General features: G+C 39.4%; 1 protein-coding gene across 1 annotated transcript; it reads left to right on the top strand.

The window, feature by feature from the left end:
- The first annotated feature begins 4,303 nt into the window (after positions 1 to 4,303).
- Positions 4,304 to 26,412, top strand: LOC139713417 (uncharacterized). Its single transcript, XM_071625155.1, has 2 exons — positions 4,304 to 4,448; positions 25,742 to 26,412. Exons 1-2 carry the CDS (start codon positions 4,388 to 4,390, stop codon positions 26,410 to 26,412), a joined length of 732 nt encoding a protein of 243 aa, XP_071481256.1. The 5' UTR covers positions 4,304 to 4,387.
- The last annotated feature ends 1,018 nt before the right edge of the window (positions 26,413 to 27,430 follow it).

Here is a 27,430-nt window from a genome sequence, read left to right as displayed (position 1 = left end):
CAACAAACATACATGACATCACTTAATCAAACATTACATATCCAGAACAATACAAAACAAACCCGGCTATCCTGTCACGACCAAGAATACATTGTAACTGGGATTCATAAATTTTGTACATATCCTTAAAAAAGCATTTAGATTTATAGCTGATCGAGCAGCTGACGGCAGGTTATTATTTGTACATAAATGCCGCTCAATATTTAAATGATCTTTTAAGAAATTCAGTATAGGGTTTAGGTATAAGCTAAGCTTGTTTCGAAATCGCAAAGAGTAAGGGTGGGAGAGATAATCGAAAGATTCAGACAAGTATTCTGGGGTCATACCATGGAGTGTTCTAAACATGTTGTCATTGGCTGTTTTGTTGTTGTTTTTTCTGATGTGATTTGTTTTTTTATGTGTGTGATCAAAATGAGTGGAGAGCGAAATGAAAAAAAAAGAAGAAAGACGTCCTGAATATTTGTTTTCGCCTTCAAAGTTCTTCCGAGCTTGAAGAGATACCTTTAATTATATATAAGTGACACAGTGCCATTCCTCTTTGTTCACGTGTTACAATATCGACAGGCACGAAGCGTCGTCAATGTCTCTCAGATCCATAGCAGGTGGTTTCGTCTCGGAGGATATAACTGTCGGCACTCTTTGTGCGCTTTCTGTTCTCACGAGGTGACAGTACGGAGAACCCATATGACATAGCTTGAAACCCCGCCACATGGTGTGATCTTGGTTCCTTCTGTTTATTAGATACAATTGCAAGTGTTTTTATTGTTGTTGCTGTTGTTGTTGTTGTTTTCAAGTAGTCAATGCCTTCTCACCCCACCCCAGCATCATATTATATCGCGCAGTTTTATTAAAAGTCTCGCTAGTGTTTTGCGAGCCCTTCGTCGTAATATGAATGACGTCTACTGAAAATAACGACATATAACCTTGTACAGAAAGTAGTAATTATCTAAAAGTATTCTTACAATTATCATCCGTCGATATTTTCTACCAACGAAATGCCTCTTTGACGTCAGTGAAAGGAGTAAATCAGTGATGAAATTTATCTAGAAGCTTTCATTCCTCGTGCAAACTTGATGATTCTCATTAAGAAATGAAGACATGTCAATGCTGTCTTCATGTCGACATTATTAGTTCACTCTAGACAGCCACCAACCAACCCTGCCCTCCTTTAGTGGCATTCGCAGGTGGTAAATTCGACCTTTGATAAGAAGATATGAGATGTAGAGAAATTTTGTCTGCCAGTATTATGTGAGTAGCGAGCTTCTTTCTGTGCACAATGTATTAACAATTTAATTTGAAAGAAAAAATAACTCTTTGTTCAAACGTAACTGTAATGAATATGCTGGAAATGAATAAACGAAGAATCAACGCTTTCCTTGGGACTTCAAAGCCAACACTGTCCACTTCCCTATGCCACCCTTCAATTATGAGGCTCTAGTTAGCGTCGATTTTGTTTCTTTTAATTCATCAAGTTGATACATTAATAATTATGAATAGGAGCAGAAGAAAAACAAATTACAAGTGGCCTTGCCTGTTGGTAGATATGAGGAAAAATAGATACTAAAGAAAAAAAGACAGACCGTTAACTATACCAGAAGAGGGATTTTAGGTCGCCGCTGCAGCTTGTTCGTCTGTCCCGATATCACGCTTGGGTACACGTCGGTCGGTAGCCCGCGCCCACCCTCGCCGCTCGATCAATGAATGTATTGCCGGAAACCCGGTGCACAAAGAAATTTTGATCGCCATTCCGCTCGCTATTAATGCGTAGCCTTCTTGGTACCTTTATGATTCAAACATCGATGGTTGCCAGTACAATCTACCGGTAATGCATTGTTCCACAGTTGTAGTCATTAAGTGCAACGTGAATGCATGTTTATTGTGCGTGCGTTGCATCTTTCCCCCGAGAATGAAGTAAAAACATTGTGCGACACTGTCTCCATCGTGCTAGACAATAATATCATTTATTTGTCTTCAGAACTATTCTGGGAAAATGAGACAATTACAACTCATATCATTTGGCAGAAGAACGCGGCTGTCAACGGATCGGGACAATATGAATTGGGTCTTCAATTATACTGAAGCGGAAGTGAGTGTGCATTTATGGCGGGCCAGTGAGAAGAATTATTGCGGTATATATACGAGGGGAGAAAACTTTAGAGACGTCCTACCTTCTTGCAATTTATGCGTCGTTCTATATACTTCTCATGTTTTATATAATATGATATAATATAATATGACATAATATAATATAACATAATATAATATAGTATGTAATACGCAAAATTATATTATATAATATAATATGATATTATATTATATTATATTATATCATATTATATTATATTATATTATATTATATTATATTATATTAAGTTTACATTATATTACAATATCATACCACAATGTATGGATATTATATTTTTCCATACTATAAAATTATACTACCATACTAACATACAAATTATGAATGCGCTTGACTTGCACAGTAGGGAGATGCTTTGGGTTATACATTTAGACACTTGACCGAATTTTGCCACCTTGATCCTTATCGTTTATATTTCACGGCTTCCCTGCCGTCGTTTACCAGAACCAATTTATGTGACGCTTACCCTGCAAATCTTGGCGCTAATCGTCAGAGTGGGGGAGGGACATTTTCCTCTCTCACCGTGTCAGTTATTGGTATATTCTATGAGGTTGTGTAACATTGCACTGCGGAGCCTTGCAGAGGTGTCCAACGTTTTACTGCGAAAACAAGTTCACATCTTCCGTAGATATCACTTCATATAAGATATCTCACACACACACAGAGACAAGGATTGTATATGTACAAGTGTGTGTATGTGTGCGTGTGTTTGTGTGTGTGTGTGTGTGTGTGTGTGCATGTATGCATCCTCACATTCATTCAAACGTACAAACATAGGCATACACACATACATGCATACATACATACATGCATACATAGTTTACATGCATTCATACATACATACATACACACAATAGAGGGAATGGGGGGAATCAATCAATCACACTCCCTAACGTCTTATACATAACGGTCTTTAGGCCTATAACATGTATCTTATACAGTGTGTGTTTGTGTGTGTCGGTGTGTTTGTGTGTCTGGTTGTGTGTCTCTGCATGTGTGTCTTGTGTTTTATCTGTGGATTAAAGTGTGTGAGTGTGTGTGTGTGTGTGTATGTGTGTGTGTGTGTGTGTGTGTGTATCTGTGTAGCATTCGACTTTCTACTCAGCGTCGGTGTGCCACCATTTTTTTTTTTTTTTTAGCCAATCAGAAAATGTTGAATCACAGCAAATTTCCGGGGTTTTTTTACTCGGCATTGCTCTTTTGAATATTCTAATTTACTGCCTCTATTTCACCTCACGCTTGTGCATACAAAATGAATGGTTTATTTACTAGATTTTACAATAAAAAAAAAACCCAAATTTTGACAGTTTTTAGAGAATGTCCTAGAGATGCCTGAAGAACATTATGTTTATGATTGCATCATTGATTTATTGATAACGAGACTAATCTAATACAAGTTATTGAATCAATGATGTACTGCCTTTTCTTTATTACGTGCAACTATAAATGTTTTCCAAAGATTTTTGTTATGCATATAAACTGCAGTCATTTGGTTATGTTTTGTTTAAATTTGTCACACCCTTGTGATTCATTTTGATTTGATTTGAGAAGCAAAATAAATACGAACGAACGAACAAGTCATGCAACTATGTTAGCAAAATTTCAGACATGATTATGTTTAATGACGTTTTATATCCTACAGTAACCGTCTGTCATTTTGTGCTTTTTATATGCATATATTTGATGTTTTACTGTTTAAACAGAAGTTATTCTTGAGCAGTTACATATTGACCGAGAATATGTAGCTAAATGATTGATATGACAAGGTCAAAAATTGGTATTCACGTGCATGTTTGCTAAAAGGGAAAAAATCATTACGTATCTACCTGGAACATCGATAGTGACTGTTTCTATGATGCCGCGCAGAGCTCCGAGAAAATAATGAGATCATGCAGCCATTCCAGCAATATACGCCCACTGATATATCTCTCTCTATTTGTCTCTCCCTCTCATTTCTACCTCACTGTCTCTTCTCTCCCTCCCTCTCTCTCTCTCTCTCTCTCTCTCTCTCTCTCTTTTCTATCTCTATCTCTGTATATATCTCACACACCCATATCCCAATCACCGTAACGCCCTCTCTCACTCTCTCTGGCTCTATCCTTCTTTCTCTTCCTCTCTACCTCTTCCCACATCGAACCTTCGAAATGCAGGTCGGTTTACACCTAGCCGCATCCATGTTCCCCGTCCTTTTGACACCTACCTCTACCCCGCCAGACCCGCGGTAGCAACGTGATCAACTCCGTTATGGACGTCCTTCCGTGCATTTCCGTAGCAGGCAGTGTCTTGCTCACGCTGACGTGCTGTGGTGAGTAACAGATTTCAATTAGACACCTTTTTTTTTTCTCAGAAAAGAAGAAATTGATATCCATACATTCTACTATGCAGAATAAAGAAATTGCATTAGATTTATTGATATTGCGTGGTGAGTGAAATGCGATGATGAAATTTATGACGTAAAAAAGATCGCAACGTTCTCTCTTTTTTTTTGCGCATACGAGGAGAAAACAGAGTACAGAAAATATGAGGGAAATTTTGTAGCTGCTTGCCATTTCGTTTTTCTTTATTTCTTCTCTGTATCTGCCAGTAAAATACAACCTCCATATCATAATTGTTTATGCGCACGTATGTATATATATAAATGTATTTATATTAATGTATATATATATATATATTATATATATTTATCTATTTTTCTATTTATTTATATTATGAAGAAAGTAGCATAAAAAAAATGAATCCACTTCCATGCCAAACGTTAACTAATTGGCAAATCGCACTAACCGTAAGCGCATGTGTAAATTATTCTCTGCTTCTACAGTCATCATGCAAGCTCGAAATAAAGACACAAAATGCTGGACTGCAAACGCATAGATAAAGCAGAGATCCTCATCACTTGGGTACTTTTATGCTCCAGCGTCATGTATTGCTCTTAACGTTTCAATATTTACAAATGTATCTGCATGTTGCATTTTTGCTGACTTACACCTAAGAATTCCTCAACCTGCGTGCTGTTTGCGTTGTCGCTACGCAACAACGCCAGAGCAATTCTGGGTTTTAAGGTTGGATAAACCTTCACAACCTTGGTCGTCCTGTTGTCCTGTGAAATGTATCATGGAAAAAAAAACACCGCCCGAGAGATATTCCGCTGCACCTAATCCCAAGAAATGGCACGAAGAGGTCGCCACAAGTTTATACCAATTCCTTTGAAATGGTCTACGTACTGCTGACTTGTAATTGCCGCCATCAAAAATAAAAGGGGAAAAAAACCTCTCTCTTTCGCTTTCTCCTTGAGTCGGTTCCGCCAGTCCAATTTCGACGGCGCACACCCATTCTCTTTCAATGCGAGATATATCCACGCGACACAATCCTTCGTTGTTTTCCTGTTCTACTTTCACCGTCCTCCATTAAAAAAAAAAAAATCACTATTAAGCTTTCAACATAGAATCATTAGAACAATGACTGGTGCCTTTGATATCATAGAGTTGGAGAGAATCTTACGACATTCTTGCTTTTCACAATTGTTTTATCAAGGAAGCATGAAAGCTCCGCAATTATTGTATGTTACATGGTCTTTGCACAATCATCCTTTTAATTTATTATGAACATCCTCCCCTCTATACTTGACAATCCAGTCTCTCCCTCTCTATCTATCTATTTATCTATCTATCTATATCTATCTATCTATCTATCTATCCATCTATCTATCTATCTATCTATCTATCTATCTATCTATCTATCTATAGTATGTATCTATCTCTATCTCTATCTATCTGTCTATCTATCTATCTATCTATATCTATCTATCTGTCTATCTATATCTATCTATCTGTCTCTCTATATCTATCTATCTCTATCTATCTATCTATCTATCTATCTATCTATTTATCTATCTATCTATTTCTTTCTCTTACTGCTCTCTTTTATGGCAATTTGATAATGAGAAGGATTCAGGTTAGCTTAGATTTTCACAACGCACGATTACCCCGATTTCCTATTCTCGACGGCTAATGATCACGCTGCAATTTTCTGAAAGTAGGCGCTATCAATACCAGTGCTATTACCTTATTAAAACCAAGCATGTCTTAATGGCAGCGATCACTTACGCTATGCCAAAGCACGAGTGGATCTTTCGCTTATGTCCTATTTGTTTTCCAACTTTGCCAAAACTGACTTGCCGAGCACAAGAATAATGTTTATCAATCAACCCGCGACGGCCCCGTAAAAGTGAACGATCGGATCGGAAGCCCTGACTTCCGCCGATACATCCTCGCTATAAGGAAGTTGTGTGTGATTCGCGCGTCGGGTTATTTTCTTGTCATCCAAAGCAAGCAAGTACTTTGTAGTCGAAAATTTTCTCTCTTTCTTTATGCATATTGTAGCGCGATGTGGATCACTAAAAATCAGGACACCGCAGTCGTTCATCTGTTGTTGTTGTTGTTGTTGTTGTTGTGTATGTGTGCGTGTGTGTGTTTTCTTTAATAATAGTTTCATTTTGTAGTTTGCTGTCTCTGTCTCTCTTCCTATTCGTCTTTCTTCCTTTCGTTTTCTCCTGCGTTATCTGGTAAAAAGAAAAGAAATGAACAAATTTTTTTACATTTTTTTGATCTAGACAAGGGGCATAAAATTTTGAATAATATTATGTACATATAAACTTTTTGGCATAAATCATTCATTTTTGCTTCAATTTTTCAAGTACCTTTAATCATTCTAATTTAATTTTTTTTACTACTGAGTATGTTATCTATTTGCGTCAATACACATTATCCTGATCTTCCTTTACAACCAATATGTGAATATTATATATATAATATATGTATAAGTAACAAAGCTGCAACAAAGTTCATGCTGTATTCACCAACGGTTTATTTCTTCACACAAATTTTCGAGCGTCTCGCCGCCCTTTCTCAAGTGTTGATACTGAGAGAACAATAACCTGAAGATATAAACCGTTGGTGAATACAGCATGAACTTTGTTGCAGCTTTGTTACTTATCTTTTTATCTTGCCATCACGTGGACTACCTTATCAACTAATATATGTGTATATATATATATATATATATATGTATATGTATATATATACATATGTATATATAATACATGTATATGTATATGTATATATATATATATATATATATATATATATATATATATATCTGCGTCATTACACGCTCTTCTGATCTTGTTTTGTAGTCGATACTTTGAATATACATGTATGCATACATTTAAACCTCAATATTGTAAAGTAAATATTTTCAAATACCATAACTTCAACATTTTATTTTGCTTCGATTATGGCGTCGATGCACGTGCTCTATATCTTGACATACAACTGATACTTCAGATGCAAATAGCATCTGAAGTCATAAGGAAACTTAAAACACGTGCCTCACCACCCCCCCCCCCCCCAAAAAAAAAATAAATAAATAACGTCAAGCATTCTTCCCTGTAGTAATGCTTCACTACCTTGTGTCGTTACGTATCGGTGACGAATTACATGTGTCGATCGCTACGACGCGCCACGTTCACTCTGATTTTGACCTTCCTAGCCGTATAGCAGCCGATAAATGAATGTATACTCCACGTTGTTTACGAAGTGCCTGCTGTCGACTGAGCCTGACATCATTTTTCTTGTAGAGTGCCTATATGGTTTGGTAGTCAGTTCCTGATTAATTGCCTTCAGCATAAATATAGCAAGGACAGATTCCGACAACCTGCCGGTTTCGCTTGATGCTTTACTATGTTAGCTTAATAATTTGACCTTATTTAACATGGTATCCCTTTCAGTGTTAACACTGCTTTACCAGAGGCCTCTCTCAGTATGATAATCCCGGCATAATTGCCAGGTATACCTCCTCGTGCACCATGGTGTAAACAGGGGCCTCGAGGATGAAACATTTCGTGTAAAACGGCTTGTATTTGGAGGTACGCGCTTGCTTCTGCAATAGTGCGGAGCTTTTACCATATCCTCATTAGATTGTATTCCATCTCCATCTCCGCTAAAATTGCGGGTTACGTACGCCTCCTCCAAGGTGAGACAATGCGCATGTGCAGAACACCGTGTTGCGCCTAATCGCCTAGGATTAGCGTCGCAGATCTACAGCTCGTTGTTGACACCCAAGAGGCTACCAACCATAAGCATCCATATTTCTCCTAATCTTTATGTTGCATACATTGATTGACACGTGATGTAATGCAATGTCATCTCGCCGTACACTTCCGATCATTACCTGATTACCCCCCTCCCCCTTAATTGTATACCCCCTATGTACCTATCATGGTTACAGGATCTCAGCCCATCTGAAACTAATGCGTCTATTCAAGTATGAATATTCCATGTCACTTTGGACGTTACTTCTAATAAACATTTATGGCAAGAAATAACATACAAGAAAACCATAGTAATCGTGAAGTCATGTGGTTTTATAAATAAGAGGTCTTGAAGTCACAAGTACACCAAAAGGGTATGGGACAAAAATGAGAGTGTCAAAGTGAGGCTATACATACACTTATATTCGCAAAAGGATTAATGAATGATGATAATGATAACTGATGATAATAAGCTACAGAAACAACAACAAAACAAGCACCAATAAAATGATTAACTTTGAGGCACATTAGCATCAATAACGAGAGGTCAAAGTTCTGGTAAAACGTAGGTTGACCAAAAAAAAAATAAATCGTTTATGTATGGGATATTAAAAATTTAATACAGTCATATCATCATGAATAAATGCCTAGATTTATGTAATGAACAGGATGAAACGGAATCAAAATTTTTAGCAGTGTGATGTCCAATTACCTCAGGAGTCGGCCATATTCTGTTTTACTCCAACCGATGCGGCACGGAGGTAGATTTTTCTTCATTCATTGCGACTCTGTGCCCGCTAGCAAGACGCGACCCCATTGCTTAATAATGTGCCTGCTATGTAAGTATACCATGCAGGAAACGACCTGCGGAGTTGGGATCATTCTTTTTTTTTTTGTTCTGTATTGTTTTTACATTTTTTTTTTTTTGACAGAGCTACGGAGTCACCGAGAGGAAAAAGTGGGGGAACTCACAATGACGCCTAGACATGCATTCAAACGAGTGTCGTGACTATCAACCAAGATTATATGTATATATATATATATATATATATATATATATATATATATATATGTTCCTGGTTCCTCCCCTCTCTCCCTCTCTTTCTCTCTCCTTTTCTGTCCCTCTATCCTAATCTTTCTTCTCTCTCCTCTCGATCTCTCCCTCGCTCTTTCTCTCGATTCCTGGCTTATTGCCTGCAGCATTCATTTGTCTAATGTACATCCTCCTGCTCCGATGCTAAACCTGTGGTTACCCTGTCTCTTTCCATCCATATCTTTTCTTTTTCTTTCCCTCTCTTTATCCCTCGATGTTTGTCTATATGTCTGTCTATCTCTCTTTCTCTCTCTATTTCACACACACACACACACACACACACACACACACACACACACACTTACCATTCTGTCCTGCTCTCTCCTCGCCTCTGCCAATCTCTATTTAAATGGTGGATTTCATGAAATTCAATTCCGAGAATAGCATTCGCAAAAGTAGGTCAACATCACAATGGCCGGCGCTTAAACGGTCACACTGGTGTCGGTTACATATCATTTTCATTTAAAGCTTGCATCCAGATTACATAACTTTTCCAAAGAATGCTTTCGGGAATGGAAAATGACTGTTTAAATGAATGGTCCCGATTAGGAATGTCCATGGATGTACACTTTCGCATTGTGTACATGACGTCATGATAAGGAATTCTCTCTGGTCCTCGAGATGGTAGAACTCAGTCTTCATGATTTGAAGTAAGCGGTGGTCGGAGTTAAAAAGGAACTAAGAAAGTCATGTATTCAACGATCAAAATAGGAGCGAATCATTCAATGAATATTTGTCTATATGTGGCATATTTATATATGAATTACAAAGATCATGTCACTTGAGAAATTTCGAGGATGTGAACAGAGCGTATTTACAGAGTTTGCGTCGTTTTACGCGAATGTGAATATCACATTGAACTGAATTAGCCATATTCCATTCACATCAGTATAGTGGTGTGAGAATAATTCCAAACAAGCCTTTCAACTGTGCATTTAAAGAACTTTCCTTCGCCAGGTTATCGACGCTATGACGATAGAATATAATACCTTCTCAATGACTCAAACAGAATAGCAGTATTAAACCAGGCAACACGCATCAAATAATGTCCGTCTCATTCAGTTCGGCCGCCTGCTCACATTTAGGAACATACAGCTCTTTCTTAGAAAAAAATGCTGCTTCTATTTCCCCAACAGAAGCTTCTGCTTTTGACGTTGGAAAGCGAGGCATATCCCTCGAAGACTCGAGACGAGAGTAGCGGCCCGAAAGGGGTAGAAATGAGGTCACCCCCTCTCAGAATTGATTTCGAACGAAGCCGTGGTCCCGTAAAATTTGTTTTTTGTTCAAACATCCATCATTGTAGCGGGTAAATACCCGTTCTGGAGTAATGGAAAATGATATGTCATTCACTACTCTGTCTTCTGTTCGGCAAAATGGTGCATTTCACGGCTGAATGTGCCGAAATGCATTTCAAAGGGCTCGTTGTAAAATTACGTATTATCATATCTGTTTCGAAAACGTTATGATTTTTCCCCACCATTTATATTGCCCTTTTTGAAATAGCTTTTTCTAATCACGTTTTATCATACAAGCGTGTATCGCATACGTCACAGAATGAATTAATACATTTAAAGACTAGAGAACTTGACTCAAAGATAATGAATTTGATATTTACATACTTTTTTAAAATTGAATACCCAATAAGTGTTGTATATTTCCACTTTTGGTGAGAAAATTTCACAACTGAAGATTTGTATTCAAGACTGAACAAAATACAATACTCATATATATATATATATATATATATATATATATATAATAATTGTGTCTGTGTGTGTACTTTTGGACAGTGAACAGTTGAATCGTCTGTCGTACGGTTTTGTGTGTTTGTTTTTGTTTTGTTTTTGTTTGTTTGTTTGTTGTTTTTTGGGAGTCATTTAAAACACCGCGGTATATACAAAATATTGCACGAGGTTAGGGAGGAAGGGAGAAAATCATCTTCAATTGACCTTTGGAGATAATGATTCCATTATCATCGAATTTAGCCTCGGCCGACTCTCTGCACTCGTCGCAGATGCTGAAGTTAATTTCCTATATGTGCTCCTCCTCGATTAACTAACAGAGAGCGAACGATGAGGAAAGCAAGAGAGGGGGGGGGGGAAGCTCGCTGTTTTTTCCCCTTTCTTTTTAGAGAATTCATATCAATGATCTTTGGCGGATGATCTCTGCCAGAGATCTGACGATGGGGGCCTATCAGCTGGCGAGCTTCAAATATCCAGCCCCCATTTCGCCCGTCCTGCCGCTCAACCAGTGCTAGATAGGCAAAGGCAACCAAGGCAAGGGAAGGGAGGGCAAGGCAGGGGGAAATATATATTATATATGTATTTGAACGGGATTTCAAGCTGTCAGCGCTTCATCAATTTCACCGTAAACATGAGCGACTCCATACCGGGAAAATAAGGAGGGAACTTACCCGCCGATATGATCCTTGTGAGGCCCTAAAGGGCAGGTAACCTTTTACTGGAGTAATTGCACTTTTTTCTCACGAACCTCTCTCTACCTCTGTCATTCTCTGTCTCCATCCATCTATCTGTCCATCTACCCATCTATCCATCTATCTCTCTCTCTCATCCTCTCGATTTCATTCACTTTATTTTACTCTTTCCTCCTATTTTTCATGGGCTTTGTGTATTTCGTTGCTTCTTTGTTATGATTACTTGCACATAAAATTACACATTGGTAATAAATACATATATATAGTCTCACCATGAAAATATAGCAAATAGTGTAAAATAGAAACCCAGCTAACAATAACAGCCAAATGTTCTGATCATACACATCTGGAGATACTATAGTGGTCGTGGCATTCAATCCATTAAACCATTGAGAAAACAACAATTTCGTTTGTGTATTTGCTGGTACCTTTTTCTCGATTCCACTCGCCATTGCGACTGTTTCATCCTTTGAAGAAAACTTTTCCATCCCTTTGCTCGCCCCCCCCCCTAAAAAAAAAAAACAACAACAAGATGACAAAACAAGACAAAATCCGCATACTACGTTATAGTCATTATCCTTCTGGATAAATGAAAAAGTGATCGAGCTCACATCCTCGGAAGCACTTGAGATCCTCAACAAAATACTCCTTTACTACGACGCTACGTGTTGTATTGATTTCTTGAGATTGCGTTTACCCCAAGTCATTCCTTCAAATTTGAGAAAAAAAGAAGAAATCTCGAAAACTAAAGGAAGATCCGATTCCGCTTAAGTCATTCACAAGATATGAAATCCTTAAATTTCCAGAAGAGGGAACAAATACGCAAACGAAAACGGTTTGCATTCACAGTTTATTAAAGAGAAGCACGTTCAATTCTAATAATGTTAAACAACATCACATATAATGCCTGTTGAGCTGTTGTGAGGAACTTGAGTCGATTTCAACTTTCTCAACGCAGTGTTGATTTGAGTATGTACTCCTCTTCCCTGTCACACATCTCCATACCCCACCCCACCCCATCGCATCCCCCCCCCCCTCCTCCAGCACCACATCCACCCGATTCACCCGACATAACACAGTGTCACACGGTGTGGTTAAAAGCGAGCGATGTTTGATTGCTTAATTGCCTCGTCTCAAGCACGCTATCAAGTCCTGAATAATGGATGTGCCTTGCTTTAAAATGACGATAATCACTCCTTCCACATGGGGTGCATGATCGCGTGATTTTACAAGGTGAAATACATTAAGCAAGCTGGACTATTAGCCTTCTGGTAGTGTTGACTATTCGGAAATAAATGTCGTTTTCACATTAGAACATGCCTGGAAAACAAAAGCGAAACAAATACAGGACTTGTTATTAGTGCGCCACGTCCGATAAATCCCTATAATAGACAGCGATTTGCTGAAACTGCAAAGGCGTATGTTGAGCGATAAAAGCAGCTTAACTTATACAGCCTAGTCGTTTAAGTACGACATGAGGGCGATTATGTAAAGCCATGTTCAGTGCGACTCCTTGGTACATTTTCAATGGGACTAAATTTGTAATGCGATATTTTATTTTTATATCCTTCGCAGAAATTTGCTGATGCGATTTGAACTTGCATGCAAATTTCCGAAAGCGAATATCTGGTAAATGCAAGAGCAAAGATAGATAGATAGATATATAGATATATATATAGATAGATAGATAGATAGATAGATAGATAGATCAAGATAGATAGATAGATAGATAGATAGATAGATAGATCAAGATAGATAGATAGATAGATAGATAGATAGATAGATGAAAATATATGAATGAATAAATAAATACATTAGTAAATACATAAAAGGAAATGAATTAATGAAAGCACAAATATGTAGTCCGATACGTAAGTGCAAATAGTTAATCAACCAACAAGGCAAGTGCCATAATGTGTCTCGCCCATTCGCGTACAAGAAATTGTACGCGAATGGGATATAACAGATAAAGAAAGAGATATAACAGATAAAAAAAGAGATATAACAGATAAAAAGAGATATAAAAGGGTAAAAATTTATGGCAAAAAAGAAACGTGCCATAAAAATTTAACATTGGGCCCTTGAAGTTCGTTGACCCCTGCCTGTGACCTTTGACCTTGTGGTGACCATCCACTCCCCAAGGGACATCTACCATCCAAGTTTAATCACAAATGGAGTTATGGATCAAAAGTTATGTCCCATAATAGAACTGTAGGAATTTTATATCGGCTGAAAAACTTCATTTCTCAAAATTCCCTGACTATTCTATACAATGCATTGATCTTTCCACATATCACATACTGCAATATCGTTTGGGGAAACTGTGGCTCAACTAAAATTAATCCAATTCTTACCCTCCAAAAACGTGCTGTACGTTTGATTACCAATTCCCGTTACTTATCCCCATCCAATCCCCTATTTCGTCAACTAAAAACATCGAAAATTGAGGATCTTCACACCTTTCAAACTGCTGTTTTTATGTATAAATATACATTTAATTGTCTTCCAAAAATTTTTGATGGCTTCTTCACTCCAAATTCCACCGTTCATTCATATCCAACACGTCAGTCGTCCGATTACCATCTCGAAAACCCCAGAATCATTTTAGCTCAAAAATCATTAAAACATAATGGACCAGATATTTGGAATTCTTTACCCCCTCATTTAAAACAATGTACGTCGTTGAACATTTTCAAACGAGAACTAAAAAACACCCTCATAATCCAGTATACTTCTGACACATAAATATTCATACCACCTGGTCAACAAACACCCTAAACAATGAGTTCACGGCCATAACTGAAGTAACATTCACCTCATCATACTGATACACAAAATAACACTCAACGTACAAACCAAGATTCATCCCAACACAATGCACACCGCACTGCACCGCACGTCCTTCGCACAATTACTTCCCACTCAGTGAGTGGCAAGATTTTCTTTATGTATCTCTTTATTGTGCCCTTTGCACAATTACCCCCCACTCAGTGAGTGGCAAGATTTTCTTTATGTATCTCTTTACCTGGGGCCATCTTCCTCGTCAAGCTTAGCTTATGATGATGGTCCCCTGCATTTCATTTTTATCATTTCCTATTGCTTCCTTTCATTTATGATATTCGTTCTTGAAAAAAAAGAAAATGTATGTCTGTATGTAAGATCCAAACGTTACGAATATTAGCTGTGTAAATGACTATATAAGTATTTTGTTGATTTGTTGATTTTGTATTGATTTTGAATGCAGAAATAAAAACTGAACTGAACTGAACTGAAAAATAAAAACTTAACATTGGGCTCTAAAAGTTCGTTGACCCCTGCTTGTGACCATTGACCTTGTGGTGATCATCCACTCCCCAAGGGACATCTACCATCCAAGTTTGGTCACAAACGGACGTATATGGATCAAAAGTTATGACCCATAATAGCAACGCGCCGTAAAAACTTAACATTGGGCTCTAAAAGTTCGTTGACCCCTGCTTGTGACTATTGACCTTGTGGTGACCATCCACTCCCCAAGGGACATCTACCATCCAAGTTTAGTCACAAACGGACCTATGGATCAAAAGTTATGACCCATAATAGAAACGCGCCATAAAAACTTAACATTGGGCTCTAAAAGTTCGTTGACCCCTACTTGTGACCTTTGACCTTGAGGTGACCTTCATATATGGGGAAATGTGAAACTTTGTATGACCCTTCACCCCTCGAAGTTTGATTGCAATTGAAGCCCACAGTAAAGAGTTATTGAAGTTTTTTTAGCGTTACGGACAGACGACGGACGGACAACGGACGGACAGACGCCGCAGGCGATCCCTTAGTCTCCCCTCACCTCCGGTGGGCTCGACAATAAAAATTATGGAAAAATTCGAGGACGACATTAATTATCTACAAATCAATAGTTGAATAAATAGACATATACATGATTAAATGCCAAGGAGTCTTACAATATGACATCTGCGATCATCATAATCATGATTATTAGTGTGCGAGGGTGACTGAAGTCTACTACATAGTTTACATTAGGTTATGATTGCTTTCTTGCTCAATAACCAACCTTTCGTGTAATGTGGCAACAACAAAAAAAAAAACCACAGAGAGAATAAATTGGGGATGCTGCAGGTTTAATTGAGCCTTTTCAGTCTACAGGCTGAAGCTTCCAAGAATAACGGATTGAAAGTGAGAGAGAGAGAGAGTCAAGCATACCCTGGTTTATACAAAACGCACAGGAAAACATAATAATAGCGATGTTTTATTAACTCTGTAGTATATCCATCTAGAAAGAAAGCGGTGCGCACAATAGCCTTAATCGATGGCGCTATATTTCCCGGGCACACGCCTTCGCCTATAACGCCATCCATTAAGAACCATTAGGGTGGATCTAGACGGCCAGGGATCGCAAATGAGTAGTTAGCGCTTGCCGGAAAACGTTGCGGTCCGCCGCAAATGCATTTTGACTGGTTATCCACCTCCTCAATCCCGCTTGTTACGTCATCAGTGTGCACACATGTCATGAACTTTTAGACAACACGGATCAGGCGTAATGCTGTAATTCTGATGTTCCGGACCTTGGCTGCTTGTTAGCGATGCCTTCATTGCACCTATCGCCTCTACATTACCTTTTGTATAAAGCAAAAATATTGCCTGTATTACGCCTTAACCCTATATTAACTGGGGGGGGGGGTACCCCCCCCCCCGCCTCCACATTTCGCCCCGCGATTCCGCAACGCGCAAAAATTTTGCCGCGTCGTTTCATGACTTTTTTCATTGAAATCTCCCGCATATTTTGAGACCAAATTTGCGACGTCCGGGTACACCGTTCTGAAGTTACGTAATGTTTTGCATATGCATGTCAACCCGAAAACAGCTCAAATTCATGATTTCGTGTGCAAATCCAATGCAAATTGTGTGGTTTTTTTTTTTGTTAAATTGATATAAATTAGATTATTTCAACTTTTAATCATAGAAATTAATCAGTTCTAATGAAGATAAGCTTGAAAAAGTCCCTGCAACAAATTTTGGCCCAAAAAAAGAAAACAAAAGGTCGAAAAAACAACAAAATACATAAGAAATCAACAAAACAATAAAAACAAAAGAAATTGATTTTGATTGTGCTATCTTTTTACAAGAAAATTGTTTCGTGTGTCTTGAAGAATTCTGACCCAAAACTTAAGCAATCCTTCAGCCTTTTTGATAGAGTTACAGGTGAAACTATTATTTCATGCATACATTTGCATAATTAATTTATCAAAAATAGAAAGTCAATATTTTTCTATTGTATGACCATGTAATCTTGTAGATGACATCCGGCTCTATGTTAAGGCAAAATTTTGCGGCGATTGCGCGATCAGCGGCCTATTTTAACTGGGCTATTTGAGACCAAGTTTTTACGGGGGGGGGGGGGTCTTGGTCTCAAATAGCCCAGTTAAAATAGGGTTAAAGCTGTGGTTATGGATGATTCACAAAAGGAAACATACAAAGTTTGGGGTTTTTTTTTAAATTCTGCACATGCATATTAATCATTATGCCCCTTGTAGACCCTGACACTTTGGTACCGCGAATAAAAAATAACGTTGTCGGGTTTTTTGTTATTTTCCCTGTGGTTTTTTTTTTTTCAACATGCACCTGGAATTAAGCCTTTTATGGATTTTTCCAATCATATTCTTTCTCCACATATATCAATTCCTCATTCCCCAGTAAATATATTAGAGAAGAGGAAGAAAATAAGCTGTCAGACATTGACGTGTTCAAAGCCGTATACCTGAGGAATGAAATCTATACTGTAAACGACTCTCTTCTAAGGGTCTCTGCGGATGACTCACTGTCTGTCGAGCATCTTAAGAAATCAAGGAGTTAGTGTCCTTGCACGCACATGATATTAGTTGCATGATATCAACCTCATAGTAGAAGTGTATGTAGGTGAAAAGAGGAGGGATTGTCGAAGAATTTCGAGATATCTCCTGTGCATGACGGATTTATTTACAATACTCTGTCCTCCATAAACCCTTCTATAAACCATTTACAGGTGTATTATCAATTTTTTAGAGGCTCGCGAGGACAGGGTACAAAAACGATTACACTTTTCGGTGCGCATGCGTGAATTTACCCTGCAAACTAAAATGTGATATAATGTGAATATTTAGTCTCGACGGGGGAAGAGTATCTACTAATGGATGTTAAATATACATTAAAGTGTTTACTACGAGCAAACAGGTTTGGATCTTGATCGTAAAGGGAGGCGAAACCCGGACTTTCATTTTCGGGTGCACCCAGGTAGTGATTAAACAGTACATCGCAGAGAGCGATAGATCCTCATTTTGTCTGTCTGTATCCATCCGCTTTACTCCGTGTCTTTGATAGGCTGCAAACCTCCACTAAATTACTTTCCCATTTCGCAAAATTTGGTCAAATTGTCCGGGCGGTATATATCATCTCAGTGCCGCAGGTAAACAAGGTACGCAATAAGCGAGAACTCGAGTCCACGTTTGATGGCAGGCCGGCAGGTTGGCCATGGTCTCGTGAACACAATTTCGTTGTCGGAATTGTTGTTTGCTGTTGTTTAAAGACACGATCTAGCGTGGGGGAGCCATGGAGTGGGAAGGCTAGCCCGGCTCGGATATATTCGTGAATCCTCGTAACGAATTGTGTATAGCTTTATCACTGAACTCTATGTAAATACACACACAGCCGAAGGATCTCGACTGGATTCGATCGTTACCGATGAGTGCACGCTTCGATGCACATGGTATTCGCTGACCGGACGGTGCTATTCGTGGTTTTCGAATGTACCCCGGTGGGCAGCGAATAAATCGGGCAACCCACTAATCTCCATGCTACTGAGACTTTAAACTCCATCGCCTTCTTTCCTCACTTCCCCTTACAAAATAAAACACTAACAAACAAACAAGAAAGAGCTGCTGCTGCCTATACCCTACCTTTAAGGTAGTGTTATAGGCCGGAGTGTTAACCCTATTAAAGGCAGCCGATCGCCATCCCTTATGGTACATAACCTCCGAACGACCGAAGTTTGTGCATGTAATTGCGCAATGCCAGACTCGGTGCTATATCCATAAACGTGTGGGACAATGCTGCCACTGAGACACGTGTGTGTGTGTGTGTGTGTGCGTGTGTGTGTACGCATCGTACACAAACATTGTCACCGCGAGCTGCGGTGATTGGAGGAGAGAGGCCAGAAGACGCGTGGCTCTTTTGGCCTCTGTTCATGCGCATGCGCACTGAGTGTGCGTCCATTCGGAAGCTCTCGTGGCTCGCTCGGACAGCCATTTTGGGTTAGGAGATTTGTAGCATAGAGCTCTTGTAGGTTAGCGTGTTGTTCGCTGACCCATTGAGCCAGCGCTATTCTCATTCGGGGTCACTACATTACTAGTATACAGAATGGGGGAGGCAGCGTGTTGCGTTCGTCTCCGTGCCGCACAAACCACTCGCCACGATTGAGTGCCTTTAAGCCCAAGCTTTTTTGACCCCTCGCAGGCCCAAGGGGGGGGGGGGGGCACATTGTGCCCCCCTATATAACATTTTTATTATTTGATTTATCATCGTCATATTTGGCACGTAGGTAGAGTAACTCATACATTATATGACCGCACATTTGAATTTTCACAAGGTCACTCATGGAGGGAGCTATTAACCAAAATATAAAGAAATACATGGGAAATATGCTAAAAACATGATTTTTTTGTATAATTTCTTTATCCCCATTATATATGTCTTATTATAGACCAATCATTTTCATATTTGCCACAAATGATAAGCAAGTAGAATTTTATTATTTGTTATGGTTAAAATTTCTCAAGGTCTCCACATGGGGGCGCTATTCATATCAACATAGTGATACATTTTGAGACCTGAGATGAAATGTTTGGGATGGGTACATGTATAGTTATGACATTTCACATTTGCATAATACTGGAATTTTGAGATTGCAAATTGATAATATGATAAACTAATGATATTAGAAGCATGACTTGGATGAAGGAATCAAAATAACTCAAAATATAAGGGCAATCTTTAGAAAATATTATTGTTTTTAATTATCTCTATTATATCTATTGTTTTATGCCTTTGTCACATAAAAACAAAGGAAATAATAAGAAAATCTTTCCAGGACCATAATTACTTCAAATTTTGCTCCTTCAAGAAATTTCAGCCAAGAAATACCCATTTCATACACTGTAATGCTGTTAAATGAAATGGGAACGAAAAAAGATGCAAAATCTGACTGACATGGTTGTCAGTTTATGGTTGCCATGGCAACCAGCAACATCAAATATAGCTAAATTATGTATTAAAATGTTTGCAATAAGATTTTAGGAAAAGTCACCAAATTTGGTTGAAATCGGATTAAGGGCGAAGGAGTGGCAAACGAAAATCTGGTAGGGGCACAATGTGCCCCCCTTGGGCTTTATAGGGTTAACATGAGAGTCGCTTATTTTCATCAAGTCCCATCCCTGTTTTTAATACTCACAGAGTCAAAATCTGGATACCACCTGGGATGCGATGAAAAAAACATGTATCTTTGCAGTGGAATGATTTCTTCTTTCGTTTTGACTATCAATCAGTGTATATCTCAGTCCAAACGTTAGGTATGGGCCTATTAGTCTTATCTGTTGGAAATGCAAACTGTTCCGTTGACATTGCACCTCGAAGTAGAACAGTTACCACACCGCCTCGTGTCGGCCGATCAGTGATTGGCGGTCAATCAGAGAGAGAGTGAGACGGCTGACCTCGGGGGCGCTATTGATTACGACGCAGCCCGTGGATTACAGGCCAAGTGATTAATCGCGGGGGGTAAACATGAATCATGGTTCGCTATACTAGACAGTACTCCACATAGCGTACCATGAACAGTGTCCAGTGTGTGTTAGCGAATATGATTCTCGTCCAAGCGTATACAATGTACTACACACAGAGAATGACTAAGTGTAAAAAACCGTTGTGCTTCGATGCAACTATAGTCTTAAAGAGACCGTCTTACAATTTGGATGGCGCTTATACGATATACGAGCAGTTTTCAATGCGTAGATATTCGCAGGTGATTTATTTTGTTTATATTATTCAGTAATGACGTATATCTAAAAGCTTTCGGTGCACGTCACGAGTGATGCAGTATGATACCATCTTTTAGCTGTGAGAAAAGCTCTGATCCCTTTCTGTATAGAAGAATGAGTTTTAAAAACTTGCGCCCTTCAGCAATTCTACTTTTCAATGTCCTTAATAATACATATGCATATATAGAAACAAAAAAGTCATACAGGGTCACCGATCAAAACGTTCTATAGTTTGTGTCAGATATTACATGAAATGTACGTAATGATGATAGCGATAATGATAATAACATCAATGCTTGTGATATACGCAAAACAACATTGGTTCACTACGTTATCGATAGGTCAAAAATAAAGTTTTTGGTAAAAACGTGTTTACCATTTTATGCCGGTGATTCTGACATTGCTGTCATCCGAAGTTCACATCTAATGTAGATACGTGGACCCACGATTTTCGGCGGGTTCCTCTCCCTCCCTCTCTCTCTCTCTCTCTCTCTCTCTCTCTCTCTCATCTGTCTGTCTGTCCTTATGTCTATTTATCTGTTTCCTTTTTTCTCTCTCTATTTCTCTTTTTCTATATCTCCTCAATCTCTTCCTATTTCTCTCTTTCATCACCTATGAAGATGGCTGACCCAGCACAGGTTGGGTTCGAATACTTGTGCGGGGAACTGTTTGAAACTCCATTAGTTCTTTTTCAGGTGACACGCCCCCCACCCTCTCTCTCTCTCTCTCTCTCTCTCTCTCACTCACACACACACACACACACACACACGCACACACGCACATCGTGTCTTGAAAAGACAACGTTTGTAAATTTCCCGGTTTTTTTTTCCTTCATCGACTATGACAATGTCACGGTCCACGTAGACCTAGAGACACATATTGCCATACTTCCCCCGTTGAGCCCCGGGTGGATAGTGCATGCTTAGAGACTCCATCCATTGGAGGGGGGGGGGGGGGGAGAAACTTCCATCAAAAATTTATAGATGTGTCGAATGTAATTGAAAATACCAATCTGAAGCTGGTGCTAACACTTCCACTCTATCTTTTTCTGTTTCCACTCCTCAGCCATGCAATTTACATGGAACCGGGTTGTCGGGATAATTGATTTATGCACAGGCATGCTGGGCTTGCGTAAACAGCTATATAGCTTCGAGTTCTCGCGGGAATTAAGAACCCCATACCAGCCTAGGAGCGTCATAGCGTCAGCTTTTATCCTTGCCATCTGGCAGTGCATGCTGGGAAACGTGAGCGGCTCTGCGCATGCTTCGAATTTGTAAGAACTAAAATTGGCACCCCTTCTCCTCACAAGGGCATATGCGCAGAAGAGGGTAACTCTGATAAGATATGCAGATGAAGTACATAACAAAAATTGTGATTCCTTTGTGATTCCATTTGATGTATATTGCATCTGTATATAATGCTAGTTCCAAACAAATACACAATTGTGATTTTCTTTTATGTGACGCACTACCTCTGTTTGTTTGTTTGTTTGTTTGTTTGTTTTATAACAAAACGAAACGAAATAGCAATACTGTACACGGATAATGGATTTCAATATATGAGGTGAGTTTTGCCGACCAAAAATTCAGCGTAGAAACTGAAGTTGCCATATACGAGTGCGTCCCTCTGTGTAAAGAATACATTTTGATCTCTCAATGGTATTATAATCATCATCATGATTTTTTTTTACATTTTTGAATATTCCATAATCTCCCAACGCCACACTTTGAGCTCGTTACCAGTCTTTCTACATATTTGAAAACAAATTAAAACGCCACGTGGGTGGTCCTCTTTGAACTTGCGTTATTGGTATTACCTAACGCCACTAAGAACATCATGTGTAATAAAACGCATCAGAATCGCAACACCCCTAGAACTCAGAACTGTAGCTCCCCTATGGGGAACAGGTGACAGGCAACATCATTGTATTGTGTACTGAGAAGTTACGCCGGGCCACGCTCGCCGGATTCTGCAATTTGAGTGTATTCCAATAGGAAAGAAGGAGAATCATGCCTTCGCATATGAGGTGATGTGGTACCGAATTTCTGATACAGTGGACCCCCGTTATAACGAACACGCTTATAACGAAATTCCGGTTTCAACAAAGTAAAAATTCAGGCCGCAGCATTATCCGCTCTATTTATTTTTTATAGTTTATTTGTTCGGTTGTAACGAAATCTCGATACGCCTGTACCTGTTACAATCAACACTTCTTATTTTCTTTATAAAATCCTGTTATTTTTGTGGGTTTCCTTTTTTTTTTGGGGGGGGGGGTGGGGGTCGTCTTTAATAATTCAGAATTATTTCTTTCTTTCTCTCTTCTTCTTCTTTCTCTTGTTCTTCTCATTCTTCTTCTTCTTCTTCTTCTTCTTCTCCTTCTTCTTCTTCTTCTTCTTCTTCTTTCTTATGGAAACTGTTCAAGCCTTGTTCTGGCGAAGGGCTTGTGCCGTGGAGTGATTGATAAAATCTTCAGTCTGAAATTAATATCGAGGAGTCACTTATTACCTCATGATGACTGAAATCGAAACGCGGGGGCCCTGCATGGCAAACGCTGGAGAGGGACACGAATTCCCCCAAAACGAAGTTCGTGTTCGTACATTTTCGCCACACTCTCTAGTCTAGAAACAGACCCGGTATTTGCATTTTCTGTCGACAGTTTAGTCTAGTTCTGCATGACCTCATACACACACACACACACACACACACACACACACACACACACACACACTCACACACACACACACACACACACACACTCACACACCCTCACACACACACACACACACACACACAAATCGTTTCAACTGATAGACAAATTGCCCTACATCGACGGAAATATATGTCGTATTTTATGGCCATGTAGGGCAATTTGTCAATCAGTTGCAATAAAAACAACTCGATGAAAAGAATGTCACCAATTTGAAGTAAAATCGCGTTCTGCGTAAAGTTTGCTAACACGACGTAAAACCTCGTCTTTATCTGGTACAAATGGCAAAGAAGACGGATTTATATCAAACATGTGCTCAGATGTATCAAATCAAAACTTTGTCATATGAGCGTTGAAACAAATCGTACAGGTAGGCCTAATTTGCTTCTATACTCTGTCAGCTGATATTGTGTGGTAGTTGAATGAGAATCGTTTTGTCTGAAGCTCTCGCCCCTCTCTCTCCCGTCTGAGGATAAGATTGTCTAAACTTGTGCCTCCATTACGGTGTAACAGCTATGGTTCCATGATTTGTAGATAATAATCACAAATTTACAATATCAATGGAATTTTAGGTAGATATGCCACGTTGCAGATTTAGATAAATAATATAAAACAAAAATAATTATATATAAATACATAGTATATTACTCATGATAGTTTATACACATACAATGCAATTATATGAAGAGTGCGATCGCAGAACGGGCAGGGCGCCATTTCAAACACTTTAAAATATTAAGTCTATCTTCAGAGTGCAAAATAAGACCTTTCCAATGATATCTCACTGTTGAATAACAACGAATATTCTTGGAGTTGTGATCAAAGTATCCCGTATTTTCTCATGATTTCCTTGAGTTTTTTTTTTAATGTAGGTGTAATGACAAATATCTAAAATTAACAAGAACGGAGTTATTTTGCCATCAAACTCAAATCAATAGTCCGACATCCTCTGGACTTTGTGGGAAAAATGTTTCTTTGCTCGACTTTCATGCTCATTTTGGTGACGAATCTGAACCTTTTCTCACATATTCGGCATATCAACTGTATCATATTGGAACACGTTGATGGTAAAACGCTATCAGAATGGGAGGAATGCTTGATGTCGGTGTAAAGATTTAAGTGCTACATCCCTTCAATCTAAAAACAAAATAAAACACGTTTGATAAACAAAATATACAACACTGGAGACCGTGCTGCCCAGTTTAACCCAAGAAAACCAAACAAGCCTACGTCTGTGTGTATTCAGACCGAGTGTAAGATAGAATGGATAGAGATGAGATGAGCAATAATGTCAAACAGTCTAAAGCATCAGACTATTTGCTTTTAAACCACTTTTTGCGGTCGGTTACTGTCAGTCAGCGAGATTTCGTATTCAACCGAATTTCGTGCGTGTCCATGCCGCGACACGAACCGTCACTCTTCTCCGCGCGTATACTCCGGCGCATTATTCGCTCTTCTTCTCCAGTCGAGGCTCGGTTCGTGCTCACGAAACGTCTGGCCCCGATATCAATAGAGCTGAAGGAAATTGAAAAAAGAGCGAGCGGTCCGCACACCTCCGCCTGTCTTTTGGTGGTTCATGGCACATTGAACCAATCCCTCGCATGATTACAAATTGGCCACTTCATGAGAATTTTTTGCTGATCTGTGAAGGAATGAGAGAATGTTCGAACGCCCACGCTGCAAGACGTTGAATCATTGCAGTCTTAGATAATTATGGTTGAATGTAGAAACTTAAAGTGAACGTTGTCACTTATTTCCATTGCATTATTCAAAATGAATATTCAGCTTTACTTTACTCCACGAATACTTTCTGTGATACTTGATTATCATTTGTGAAAATACATAAATATAAATTAGAAGATGTGCTTAAAGAAACTGTCACAGAACCTTCCCAACTCCAACTATGAACAGTGCGGCGTTTTTGCACGAAAGAGATGATTGGCTAATCTAAATCTGATTTTTGTTTCTTGAAAGTCTTCACTGCTGATTTTGCAGTTCTCATGACTTGTACCGAACTTTCACTTGTACAGCCATACACTAGTATATGATAATTTTGATTTGAGTTGATTGATTTTAACATTTAATTTATCAGTTTAATTGGTCCTCTATTACCAACATTAGAGTTCAGTCACTATGTATCAATGTCATAGCGAATGTCTGAACATAAAAGTCACAGTTAACCTAATTGTGTTTCCTTCCTTGCTCATTCAGTTGCGTCTTCCGAGCTCGCAACAACTTTTGTGCCTTCCAACCAGCCATCTGACCACCATTACCATGGCGTCACGCAGACTTTGATCGGAAACAGTGACGCCACCAATTTCGATGACGTCACAAACATGTCGCCGACAGATCTTTCTCCAGTTGAAGATATTGCAACGACTCAGTTGTCTGTGACTCACGAGGATGCCCTGAGTGATCATGAAATAGAAGGCAACAGTGGAGTGGTAGATGACAATGTGTCTCTTACAACAGAGAGTGTACGTAGCAGAACTTCATATTTGGGAGAGGGCACAAAGGAGAGCCTCAAAACGGCAACGTTTTTGCCTGACTCTTCAACGAGTTCATACTTGCCTCCACACTCACTGCTGAAGTTCGGCGTTGAGGGCGGTGGGAAGGAGCGAACACCGTGGCCCGAAGGAGTGGAACAAACTTCATTACCAAGCGACGTCGATACGGCGCAAACGTTACCTCCAACAACAGCGAAGATCGATGACCTTAATATAAAACTGTCACAAACAACAGCAACAACAGCGTCAGCGTCAGAGGCAACCGTGAAGAGGAGAACGGTAAGGAGAACCACGGCACCTGCAACCCCGACAACCGCTACGAGGGTCCATGAAGTGGGACGGTCAAGATTACATGGTAAGATACGGTCTCTGTAGATGAAAAGCTTTAAAGGGTCTTGAATATTTAAGCGGACATCATTGTACACCATTATCTTACCACAAAACGGCTCTTAATGACGGATATAGCAATGTCAAACACGATAGCATATAATTGTAAATTTTTAATGCTTGGTCAAGTGAAGCAAATCTGGGGCCCGTTTCATAAAACTTGTCATCAGTGACAACTGCCACATTTCTATGACAAATTTGCTCTCAGCCAATCAGATGCGAGGATTCCAGTAGCTTGTCACATCTATGACAACTTGTCCCTGATGACAAGTTTTATGAAATGGGTGCCTGGTTGTACATGACTGTATTTTGCACATAGATTAATGTAGGCCACATATGGGTCAGCTTAATGCTGGCTGTCTAGTGCTCAGTCGTTTCATCTCCTCTTCATTGTCATTGATGTGAGACAGTTACAACTAGCTGTTGTCACACGACATCACAATCCCATGTCGCTTTGCTCTGACAGATTCATCGAAGCATGGTCACGGCCACGGCCACGGCCACGACCACGGCCACGAGAAGGAGGATGAAGGCCTGACGGAAATTTACATCAACCACGCCGCCCTGTGGATCACCGTGGCCTTCGTCGTCGTTCTCCTCGTCTACATCGTCGTCCTCATCATCTACAACGCGAAAAGGTGAGTCACGTGCAAGCGCATATCTGGTATCCACGCCCATTCAGGAGACGCCCCTGCAACTTGTGGCTGTAACCCTCCTAAGCAAATTCACACAGACTGACGACAGCTGTCACCCTTTAATAGCAAAACACTCTGTGCCTCGGATAGGACATACAATGTGGGTCCCGTGCGTGAGAGAGTCACAACTCATGCACGTAAAAGATCCCGCTCCAGTCATTCATCGCAAAAAGCAGGGTGCATAACCCGGTTAAGTGGTCCGCCTCATATCAAACTGCACATTGAAGACGAGGCAGCTAATACAGCTGAATGTGGGCTATCAGCCTTCTTCTCCACGAGTTCTCAGATAGAAAATGAAACAAACAAACAAA

The sequence above is a fragment of the Diadema antillarum genome, unplaced genomic scaffold (assembly GCF_040938485.1).
Source record: "Diadema antillarum isolate AM-2024a unplaced genomic scaffold, OU_Dant_1.0 scf00000043, whole genome shotgun sequence".
Classification (NCBI taxonomy): domain Eukaryota; kingdom Metazoa; phylum Echinodermata; class Echinoidea; order Diadematoida; family Diadematidae; genus Diadema; species Diadema antillarum.
Note: the sequence above shows the minus strand (reverse complement) of the source record. Positions and strands in the feature narration are given on the sequence as shown.

What these genes read in the sequence shown, in the direction of transcription:
- LOC139713417 (XM_071625155.1), top strand. Translation starts at nt 4,388, where the DNA reads ATGGACGTCCTTCCGTGCATTTCCGTAGCAGGCAGTGTCTTGCTCACG. An exon ending in GCTCACGCTGACGTGCTGTG is followed by an intron (nt 4,449 to 25,741) that starts GTGAGTAACAGA and finishes TTGCTCATTCAG; the next exon opens with TTGCGTCTTCCGAGCTCGCA.